Source organism: Eptatretus burgeri, unplaced genomic scaffold, assembly GCF_056783735.1.
Source record: "Eptatretus burgeri isolate ZD-2024b unplaced genomic scaffold, Ebu_testis_v1 Ebu_testis_scaffold_3157, whole genome shotgun sequence".
Lineage (NCBI taxonomy): Eukaryota > Metazoa > Chordata > Myxini > Myxiniformes > Myxinidae > Eptatretus > Eptatretus burgeri.
Window position 1 is genome coordinate 59626 of NW_028225105.1, and position 12159 is coordinate 71784.

Below are 12159 nucleotides of genomic sequence, written 5' to 3' on the forward strand. Positions count from 1 at the left end.
AATGCAAAAAAAAAAGTTTTAATTAATGAAAAAAATATGTTTCTTTTGTTTGTTTTGTACTTTTTGTCGTTTAAAAAAAAAATTTTCTTCCCCTCAGGGGAGGGGGCATGGGCTTGGTTAAAAACAAACAACATCAACCACACAACCACACTTGACAAGACCCCCACCAACAGCACTCCGTACACAATGGCCCATCAATGCTCAAACTACCGAAAAGTATTATCAACATCCTCACACCCTCTATCTCCACAACTTCCAGGTCCCTATCTAATTCTAATTTAAACTTATCTACTTTTTTGCTGCCACTACCTTTCCAGGGAGGCCATTCCATGCATTAACTACTCTCTGAGTGAAAGACCCCAACCTTACTCCCATGTTAACTCTCCTCTTCTTTACTCTCAAGCTATGGCCCCTGGTTCTATCACTGTTTACTCTGTTGAATAATTCATCTTCACTTGTTTTATCTTTTCCTTTCATTATCTTAAACATCTCGATGATATCTCCTCATAACCGCCTCCTTTGTGGTGTAGAAAGCCCTGTCTCCTTCAGCCGCTCCTCATAGCTGAGTCTTGCTAGGCCCGGAATCGTTCTCGTGTCCCTGTGCTGAACCCTCTCTATGACATCTATGGCCTTCCTGAGTTGTGGTGACCAAAACTACACAATATTCTACATGTGGCCCTCACTAAATTCCTCTACAATGTTAATACCACCTCTTGATTTATATATGATCCCCCTCCTTATACAGCTGAAAACCCTATTTGCTTTACCTGTGTCTGCCTGGCATTGTGCCACCTGCTTACCTCCCATATCTATTACCACCCCCAGATCCTTGTCCTGTGTGACACGCTTCAACATTACCCCTTACATCCTGTAATCTCTATTTCCATTGTTCTTTCCCAACCCCAACACCTTACACTGGCTCAGGATAAAATACATCTGCCAATATTTTACTCAATCTATTCAAGTATCAATACTTTCCTGAATCTGATCACCACCCCCTCTGCTATCCACCTCACCTCCAAGCTTTGTGTCATCTGCACATTTGGAAGGCTTACTCTTTACCCCATTATCCAAATCGTTGACGTAAATCATGAATAGTCATGGTCCGAGTACTGATCCCGAAGGTACCCCGCTACTTACATCCTCCCACTCACAGCCACTCTTTGCTTCCGATCACTAAGCCAGTTTGCAATCCAATTAGCTACCTGACCAACCACTCTACAAGGCCTCACTTTGGCCAACAACCTCCGATGTGGTACCTTATCAAATACCTTCTTAAAGTCTCGATATACGATGTCCACTGCCTTTCCCTCATCCACCCAATCAGACACTGCTTCATAGAACTCCAAAAGATTTGTTCAACAGGAACTACCTTTGGTAAACCCATGCTGACTACCTTTAATTAGTTTGTATTTATTTAAATGGGTCCTCATCCGGTCCTTAATTAACGTCTCCAACACCTTCCCCACAACTGAAGTCAAGCTGACAGGTCTATAGTTTCCCAATTCTTCTCTGGATCCTTTCTTAGAGCATGGTGTTACATTTGCTCCTCTCCAATCCTCCGGTACCTGTCCTGACTCCAGGAAACTATTGAAAATATCCGTTAACATCTCGCTTACCTGCTCAGCCACCTCCGTCAATACTCTCGGGTGCATATTATCTGGACCCGGAGCCTTATCTACTCTTAGATTACCGAGCTGATCCTTTACTTCCTCCACTCCAACCTGGATCTTCTGTAAAAGCTCTTCCTCACCTCCTCGATCGATACTCTCAGCTATTGACAATTCTCTTGACCGTTCTTGTGTAAAAGTTGAAAGTAAAATACCCGTTTAATAAGCCTGCCATCTCACTTTCCTCACTAACCGCTCTCCCAGTGCTATTCCTCAATGGGCCCACACCGGTCCTCACCTCTTCTTTTCCCCTGATATACTTCAACAAAGCCTTGTTATTATGTTTAATATTCTTAGCCATGTCCTTCTCATCCTCTCTTTTGGCTTGTCGAGTTATTTTCATAACTTGCCTCCGTTTCCTCCGAGAGTGATACAAATCTAACTCCGGTCCTGTTATTTTAAACCTAATAAATTCCTTCTGTTTCTCCTTAAAAGTATTCCTTATCTCACTGCTCAAACCACCTTGGTCTCTTTCTGTTTCTAGTTTTACACCTCATTTGAATGTACTTACTCTACACTCCACACATTTGGTCCTTGAAGGTTTCCCATTTCTCTGATGCTGATTGTCCTGTTGTTAGTGTCTCCCAATGTACATCACCCAACTCTCTCCTCTTACCCTCAAAGTTTACCTTCCTGAAATCTAATAGCCTTTCCCTACTATCCTGAACTCTAACCCTTAACATAACCTTTGCACACACACACACACGCGACGTATCGTTTTTGGTCCGATCTCTCAACGGTGAAGAATCATTGAAAGAATTCTCAGATCTGGATCCGGATTCGGATCTTCACCAAAATTAAGCATTGCTGTCCTTTACCGTTCAATTACATAGACTAAAAATTTCCGGAACGATTGCTTGAAGACTGTGGCCAAAAATCGTGTGACAGACAGACAGACAGACGGACAGACAAACGCTACAGACCAACATACTTGGAAAAATATTTTTTTTTTGCCAAGTAACAAAGAAACAGACAGACAGGGATGAAAACATAACCTACGTCCACCGTCGGTGCTGGTGGTAAAGATGCTCAGTGTTTACACACACCATTAACTTCAGAGATTAGATCTTCATCTTGACCCGAATCATCAGCTTCGGCGTCTTCAGATTGCTTTGAAAACAATATGTCGAACTGAATATCCGAATTGACAGCACAGGAGGATGAAAATTTGATGTTCACGGTGAGCTTGATTTGTCTGGAACACAACCTGAGATCATTCATTCACGCCAGGTCTTCAACGATGGATGTCACGAGCGAATGTTTCGTGATTTTGATCGTCAAAAGCGATCACGTGTTCATTGTCCACCCAAACATTTATCCTCCACTTCTGGAAAAATATATTGCCTTCGCAGCCAGCCCGACCTTTCGCAGGAAAGACACCTCCATGCGACCTTCATCTGCCACTTGGATTATATACCTGAGCGGGGAAGAGTCTTTTGGATTTCTTGATCGCAAGTTCTTCGAGAACGAACCCAGCGTGACGTGCCTTTGTTTCAACGGATTTGTTTTCAGCTGATTGCTCAGTTGGAACGGGAAATCGAGGATGAAGGCTGACAAGCGTCAAAATGTTGTTGCGGTGGAATCCGTGGCACATTCTTCAACCTCGTGTGGACTCAGTGGTCGGACACAGTGCGTCATCTGAGTTCTCGTTCATCTCTGAAGAGACGTCACCCCCATCGCATTGTCTGCTCCAGCTCGGCCTTCTTCTTTTTGATGTCAGCGGCCTCAACAAGCTGAACTTCGATTTTGACGCGGCGCTCGGAAGCATCCCGGGAAAATAAACTCGCATCCGTGACCGGAGCACCAGAGAGATTTGCGAACCGGACCTTCCTATTTATCATTACCGCAGATCCCGTCAACCGCTCCCTTTCCACGACATGCGGCAAAAAAATGACCGACAACGCAAACGTTGTGGAATTTATCGAGCACATTAATGGCAAGGACAGATTGCTACAAGCCCCCAGGATTATTAGGATTATTAGCTCCCCCTGGATTATTATGAGGATTATTGCTACAAGGATTATTAATTACCCCCCCACCCCCTGGTTGGACTTGGTCCGAAACGGGGTGGGGGCTGATGGATTTGGTCTCGATTTTCGTATACGTGTGCGTGCGTGCGTGCGTGCGTCCGCAACCATATCTCGGACGTGTAGGAACATGTTTTATTCGTACTCGGCACAAAGACGGCACATGATGGTGTACATATCCACATCGCTTTGTTTCGTGATGCGATCAAAGATTTTTTTAGTACGTGGGCTCGCCCTTTAACTCCGCACAGCAAAATGACTAAAACAACGGGGGACATGATATTTTGTCTTTTTTTAATTGTTTTTTTTTCCTTGTTCAACCTTGAGAGGCAGTTTGATGATCAGCATCACTTTGAGAAACAGGAAATGCCTGGATTTTGGTGAATTCTGGGAATTGATGAAGCAACGTCACTCCGTAACGTTACGGAGTGACTTCAGTTTTATTCGAACTCGTGCCATCACGCCAACCGCTGTCAACTATTCACCTTCACATCATTAACTAGTAACCAGAGGCTGTTATTGATACAACTGATATGTCCCAAACAATGATTTTAGCTTGCAACCGCGACATGGTGCGACAAGCAAACAAGGAACGTCCTTGGTGAAGATATTGTTGTTGAAGTCACATTTTACTTGTTGTGGAATTTCCGCGGGTACCTATTAGTTATTAATCGTCCACCAAATGATGCCCAATGGAGGGCCCACTGTTGACCCCGTGCGTCAATGTGTTCGCAGGTTGAAACGATTATAATTTGCTTGAAAGATTATTATTATTATTATTATTATTATTATTATTATTTCCATGTTTAACCTCCTTCATTGCGGTGAGCACGTCGGATTGACAGCCGAGAAGGTTGTGGGTTCAAATCCGGGAGAGAGGAGCACAATTAAAGATTTGAATCTGCAGCTTCCAGGAAGCAAGCGAGTTGCAGGATAATCAACATGATCGCTGCCGTGTCGTTGGTTTAAAAAAAAAAATTCAGCGAGAACGTTTAGCAAGAGGGTCATGTGTCTGGTTGATATTACAAAGTGAGCCATTCCACACTTTGTGGTTTGCTCTTTAATGCCCTCAGGGTTGAGGTGACCTCGAAGGTTCTACTCCAGAAAGTGCTGCCCTTCACATCGTGGAAGCACAATGGACTGGTTCCTCTGCTGAGTATTCATGAATTTTGTTTTTAATCGTTGGACGGTTATCGAAGTCTCATGTCGGAACTTGTATATGTCTCACACATCAAGACAAGGACATCTACAGATGTCAGTGTACTTTTTCCAAGAACGACAAGGATACTTGTAGACATTGTTTTCTCTCTCTCTCTCTCTCTCTCTCTCTCTCTCTCTCTCTCTCTCTCTCTCTCTCTCTCTCTCTCTCTCTCTCTCTCTCTCTCTCTCTCTCTCTCTCTCTCTCTCTCTCTCTCTCTCTCTCTCTCTCTCTCTCTCTCTCTCTCTCTCTCTCTCTCTCTCTCTCTCTCTCTCTCTCTCTCTCTCTCTCTCTCTCTCTCTCTCTCTCTCTCTCTCTCTCTCTCTCTCTCTCTCTCTCTCTCTCTCTCTCTCTCTCTCTCTCTCTCTCTCTCTCTCTCTCTCTCTCTCTCTCTCTCTCTCTCTCTCTCTCTCTCTCTCTCTCTCTCTCTCTCTCTCTCTCTCTCTCTCTCTCCCCAGAGCTGGTGTTTCCGTTCGAGGGACAGGTGCGCTTCACGTTACCGCGGTCCATACGACCAATGAACGAGTTGATTTGCAAGAAGGAGATGTTGTCCATGCTCACCTTGCTCCTCACCGGCAAGCATCGGGACCGGGTACTTCCAGAAGAGCACGGTCGTGCCGTGTTCGCCCTGCACGTGGTGCACGCACGTTTCCGACACCCTTCCTTAATGGTCGTGTACATTGTGTTGCGCGTCACAGGTGCACAAGCTGCTTTCGCAAGTCCAACTCATCCCGGGCCTGAGCGACCTGTTCGATGAGCTCACGTGGAAGATATCTGCACAATCGCGACCATTCCACACCTGGAATTTTAACCGGGTGAGCTGTGAGCCTGACGTTTGTGTTTTTAAAGATGGCCGTCCTCAATCCATCCCTTATCGTTCCGTTGTCCTTGTAATTCCCACTCAACTTCCCCTTTTGTCCACTTCTCTGCATTTACTCCATGTGCTTCCTGTGTGTTTGCGTTCACCCCACCTGCTTGTTCCCCTTCTTCCTCATTGTGTTTTACATCTGTCTGCACCTTTTGTCCACCACTCTCTCTTTTTGCTCGATTGTTCGTGAGTTTGCCCTGAACCTTCTGTTGTCTCGCTCTTCCAGGAGCATTGACCTCGAGACACGTGACTTGCAACCTCGTTTTTATAACTGAAGGATGACGTGTACATCACATGTTTTTTTTTTTTGTAATGTTTGTTCACCAGGAGGTGGCGCTGAAAAGCCAGATTCTACATCTCCTGGACATTCTCAGTGCCCATCACCAGTAAGGACGGGCATCCGGGGTCGCGGGTCCGGGGTCATTGGAGTGTATCCTCTTTTCATTTGAGTGTATCCTCTTCGTCCACCCCTGGTCCGTTGGCCCTCCGGACTTCGAGAACCGCCATTTGTCCTTCGGAATCACCTTTTCCTGCCACGGGCCCCGTCATTGGTTTCCTAATAAAAGACAGACTTCCAGGCTCCACAGCCCATTTTGCTGCCATGGCTCACACGCATTGGCCAGCCAGCTTGTCCCACCGAGCCGCTTCAATGTGACTTGAAACTTTCAATTCCTTACTTTGTCTCCGCCGTCTATAAATTACACGCACTTGCCTCCTCAGCATCATATTTACAAGGCCACTTGCTCCGACAGGTCCCTGTTACATGGCACTCGAACTGGCTCGAAACACCCAGACCTTGTTACAATTACCACAGTCTAGCTATGGACCCCCCCCCTCGCGCCTCCTTCCATGTTACAATATTATTCCACCGAAGTAGTCGGCTGTTTTTACTGATTCCTGGCTCTCGCATGCTGTGTTTGTGTGTCAGGAACAAGTATTTGCTGTTAAACAAGGAGGAACTTTCCGAGCTCAGCACGATCGCTGCTCGTGCGAACATCCATGAACCCAAGGCTCTCAAAGGCATGAACAGGTAAAGCGTTCACCATGGCGACTCAACATCATTCTAACGGCAGCAAGCCACGGCAAGCGCATATCCACCGTTTGGGGTTTCCTCATCGTCGTATCGCAGGTTCGATCGATGTCACACGCAGATATAAACACAAGGAGTAGTGTTCATACAGAAGCTTTCGGCCATTCATCCATTCCCCAAAAAGCTCCGTGAAAACTCCAAAGAGTTCCTAAAAACTCTTCGAAAAGGAATGTTGTTGTTTTGTGACAACAATACTTCAGGAAGGCATTACATTTCCACGAACAATCAGCGACATCGAAATCAAACGAACAGGAAGCAGACCTCAAATGGGGTCGAAATACGTCATGTAAACGGCACGAATGTACGTGATGTGCAAGGAATTTACACAATACGTTCCAATCTTTCTTCCTGCATGAAGTGTTACAGTTAGCTACGTTGACGGATATACTGACCAATTTAATCCTCCTTAACGAGTAGCGCTTGGAGATATACCGACCACTTTAATCCTCCTTAACGAGTAGCGCTTGGAGATATACCGACCACGTTAATCCTCCTTCACGAGTAGTGCTTGTCGATATACCGACCACTTTAATCCTCCTTCACGAGTAGCGCTTGTAGATATACTGACCACTTTAATCCTCCTTCGCAAGTAGTGCTTGTCGATATACCGACCACTTTAATCCTCCTTCACGAGTAGCGCTTGCAGATATACTGACCACGTTAATCCTCGTTAACGAGCCGTGCTTGTCGATATACCAACCACTTTAATCCTCCTTAACGAGTAGTGCTTGTAGATATACTGACCACTTTAATCCTCCTTAGCGAGTAGTGCTTGTCGATATACCAACCACTTGAATCCTCCTTAACGAGTAGCGCTTGGAGATATACCGACCACTTTAATCCTCCTTAACGAGTAGTGCTTGGAGATATGCCGACCACTTTAATCCTCCTTAATGAGTAGTGCTTGCAGATATACTGACCACTTTAATCCTCCTTAACGAGTAGCGCTTGCAGATATACTAACCACTTTAATCCTCGTAAACGAGCCGTGCTTGTCGATATACCAACCACTTTAATCCTCCTTAATGAGTCGTGCTTGTAGATATACTGACCACTTTAATCCTCCTTCGCGAGTAGTGCTTGTCGATATACTAACCACTTTAATCCTCCTTAACGAGTAGCGGTTGTAGATATACTGACCACTTTAATCCTCCTTCGCGAGTAGTGCTTGTCGATATACTGACCACTTTAATCCTCGTTAAGAGCCGTGCTTGTCGATATACCAACCACTTTAATCCTCCTTAACGAGTAGTGCTTGCAGATATACTGACCACTTTAATCCTCCTTAGCGAGTAGTGCTTGTCGATATACCAACCACTTTAATCCTCCTTCACGAGTAGTGCTTGTCGATATACCGACCACTTTAATCCTCCTTAGCGAGTAGTGCTTGTCGATATACCGACCACTTTAATCCTCCTTAGCGAGTAGTGCTTGTCGATATACCGACCACTTTAATCCTCCTTAACGAGTAGTGCTTGTCGATATACCAACCACTTTAATCCTCCTTCACGAGTAGTGCTTGTCGATATACCGACCACTTTAATCCTCCTTAGCGAGTAGTGCTTGTCGATATACCAACCACTTTAATCCTCCTTCACGAGTAGTGCTTGTCGATATACCGACCACTTTAATCCTAATTAACGAGTAGTGCTTGGAGATATACTGACCACTTTAATCCTCCTTCGCGAGTAGTGCTTGTCGATATACTGACCACTTTAATCCTCCTTCGCGAGTAGTGCTTGTCGATATACTAACCACTTTAATCCTCCTTAATGAGTAGTGCTTGTAGATATACTGACCACTTTAATCCTCCTTAACGAGTAGTGCTTGTCGATATACCAACCACTTTAATCCTCCTTAACGAGTAGTGCTTGTAGATATACTGACCACTTTAATCCTCCTTAACGAGTAGTGCTTGTAGATATACTGACCACTTTAATCCTCCTTAACGAGTAGCGGTTGTAGATATACTGACCACTTTAATCCTCCTTAACGAGTAGTGCTTGTAGATATACTGACCACTTTAATCCTCCTTAATGAGTAGTGCTTGTAGATATACTGACCACTTTAATCCTCCTTAACGAGTAGTGCTTGGAGATATATCAACCACTTTAATCCTCCTTAACGAGTAGTGCTTGTAGATATACTGACCACTTTAATCCTCCTTAACGAGTCGTGCTTGTAGATATAATGACCACTTTAATCCTCCTTAACGAGTAGTGCTTGTAGATATACTAACCACTTTAATCCTCCTTCACGAGTAGTGCTTGGATATACACTGTCCACTTTAATCCTCCTCAACGAATCGTGCTTGTATATACACTCACCACTTTAATCCTCCTTAACGAGTAGTGCTTGTAGATATACTGACCACTTTAATCCTCCTTCACGAGTCGCGCTTGCAGATATACTGACCACTTTAATCCTCGTTAACGAGTAGCGCTTGCAGATATACTAACCACTTTAATCCTCGTAAACGAGCCGTGCTTGTATATACACTCACCACTTTAATCCTCCTTAACGAGTCGTGCTTGTAGATATACTGACCACTTTAATCCTCCTTAACGAGTAGTGCTTGTCGATATACCAACCACTTTAATCCTCCTTAACGAGTCGTGCTTGTATATACACTCACCACTATAATCCTCCTTCACGAGTAGTGCAACGAGTAGTGCTAGTCGATACTTTGACCACTCTAATGGTCATGATTAACATGACAATGATGTTGAGAGTGTTTTTATCATGTTATTGTTGTTGCCCTTTGTTGCGCGTGCTGCAGTTCGAGTTGTGATGTTTATTTTCAGGACTCTCATTTGTCAAGGGGACAAAGGACTCCTGAAGAAAGTGATCGAGGTGATGAAGAACGAGTCACCGGTTTTTGTTTTCAGGTGAGCCATGCACTCGAGTCGAGGTATCAGGTCGACATGACCGGCGGACGATGTCTCCGATCTTGAACATTTTGTGTTCACCCTGTTGCCTCGAATTTTTGTCAGTGAGCGAACTTGTCGGCCATGTTGGAAAAAAGGAAAACCTTTGGACCGCTGTTATCTCTGAAACCGCTCCGTGGAAAAAATATAAACTTGGCACACGTGATGTATTCCCCAGATGGGACGTAAGTGCGATTTCTTTTTTTTTTTGATGAGGTCATTGGTGGCTTCGTTATGACGTCATAATTGCATTCATCAAACGCTTTGTCCGATCAGTGTGAAAATTTTTGAGGTTTATCTCAGGCGAAATTGTATTTGTAGTTGTGGGGGACAACAATGACGTCATCGGTCACGTCGTTTGGCAGCCATTTTTTTTTTTTTAAACATAAAACCCTTCAATGATAATAACGTAGGTAGAGGCAGATCTGTCGACATCGCGACTTCGACGAGTGCCGTTCTATTTTTTTTTTATTTTTAGCAGCTCTAAAAGAGCTCGGCGTTGTTCTTCTTATTCTTCTTGTTCTTCTTCTTGTGAAGACGAAACCTTTATATTAGGACTCGGCTCTTTTATATACACGATCCGTATCTCCTTAAATACTAAACACCTGTACACATCCTCGCATTGAGGGTTCCTTTTGAGAGCGTCTATCATGAACTTTTAAATATATTCGGACATTTGCTTTAAAGCTTCGAAAAGTTCACGTTACTATTTAAAGATTATTCCATTTAATATATTGTAATTTCGTAAATACACTATTTATTTCGTAAATACACTATATTTCGTAAATACACTATATTTCGTAAATACACTATGACGGGTCTCGCTATTGGCTTAAGGCACGTGACGAAATATCGGAAGTTGTTTTTTTTTGTTTGTTTTGTTTTTTTTAGCCGACAAGACCTTGAGGACGCTGCTCTTGGACACATTTGTCCTTGTTTTTTTTAAAGATTTGGAGTGATTTAATCAAATTTAAGTGATTTAAATTTGACACTGTGAAGGCAGACATCAGTAAGTGATCCTGTAGTTTTAGTCTGTGGTTGAAGCTTATTAAGGAGGGATGAGCGGCCAGGGACCAGCGTGTCAGTCTTGGGAGTTTGAGAGCGTTCATGGACATCCGATTTTTTTTATTTCTGAGAGACAAGACTTCGAAGTTGTGGGAGTGAGCAAGTACTTCATTAGGTTACATGGACAATAGTTCTGGATATCATCAGTATGGCAATGGGAGCTGGTGTTGAAATCCCATAAAATTGTACACCAAGTGGACGTAGAGCAAAGATGGATCAACAAGAGAGCCTGACGGAGCACTGACTGGTACATGAAGTGGGTCTTCTGAACAATTGGTGGCTGGCATTGTTTGCAGTGGATCTACTGTACAATCTACGACATAAATGGCAGTCCTTCTGTCTGTTTGTCTGTCTGTCTATTTCTTTGTTTGTAACCAATAAGCTCCTCGACCAGTGAACCGATCTTGATGAAACTTTACACACATATAGACCTAACACTCAGCTCCAGGATGCGCTAAGTGGCTTTCCATAAAAATGAAAAGATATATGTATATTTTTTTTTAAAAAAGAAAAAATTCCATTAAAGAAGTGGCTTTCGAATAGTGCGCCGGCGTATTAATCGTAACAAAAGGCTTCATGGTTAAAAACGCTCGGGTTTTTTGAAATACAAAATGTTCGTATTCGTTGACTTTTTAAACATACACATTCTCCTCCTGTTGTTTGAATTCTCGAACTGCACGCGCATGGCAACAGCTCACTGCTGATAGATCTGCTCATGAAAGAGCCAGGCAAGCGGAGTCAGCTGCAGAGAGAGAGAGAGAGAGAGAGAGAGAGAGAGAGAGAGAGAGAGAGAGAGAGAGAGAGAGAGAGAGAGAGAGAGAGAGTCGTCTTACTGCTGATATATCTGCTCATGAACGAGCCTGGCAAGCAGAGTCGGCTGCAGAGAGAGCGTCGCCTAACTGCAAATAGAGCGTCACACCGACGGGCGAGAGAAGCACAAAACTCACGTTCCAACTTTCTGGGTCCGGGTTTTGGCAGGACATCAAGGACAGTTGCCACTGCTGCTGGAAACATGCCGCCTTCAACTATGACCTCTCTGAGGATTTCGGCAGCACAAAGCCTTCCTTCCATAAATCTGAAGAATAAAAGAAGCCTTCCTAATTTTCTCCATACAACTCATGCCTCAGTCTAATTAGCGTGAGGAAAATAGGGCAAATTTCCCGGGTATTACCGGGTACTTCAGCTAGTCTGTAATAAAAGATTTTAAGAATTGAAGAACAGGACCGGTGATTGTCAAGTGTCGTCGTCTGTGTCAAAAGCAACTTCAAGGGCCAGAAGCATGAAGGAGTCGAACGATACTTGGTCTTCTGTGAC

At 44.0% G+C, this 12159-nt stretch overlaps 2 protein-coding genes across 10 annotated transcripts in view; one reads left to right on the top strand and one right to left on the bottom strand.

Moving 5' to 3' along the window:
- Window positions 1–12159, bottom strand: part of LOC147006654 (interferon regulatory factor 2-binding protein 2-A-like) — a 61005-nt gene that overhangs the window by 22896 nt on the left and 25950 nt on the right. The gene's annotated exons all lie outside the window — the stretch shown is intronic.
- The window catches only part of LOC147006655 (short transient receptor potential channel 4-associated protein-like), a 28328-nt gene that overhangs the window by 9436 nt on the left and 6733 nt on the right, over window positions 1–12159 (top strand). For all 7 annotated transcript variants that reach the window (XM_085868270.1, XM_085868269.1, XM_085868265.1 and 4 more), the window contains 5 exons: window positions 5354–5487; window positions 5594–5710; window positions 6091–6149; window positions 6692–6793; window positions 9658–9741. In XM_085868270.1, coding sequence (XP_085724396.1) covers window positions 5354–5487; window positions 5594–5710; window positions 6091–6149; window positions 6692–6793; window positions 9658–9741 — 496 coding nt within the window. The remainder of the gene's footprint in view (window positions 1–5353; window positions 5488–5593; window positions 5711–6090; window positions 6150–6691; window positions 6794–9657; window positions 9742–12159) is intronic.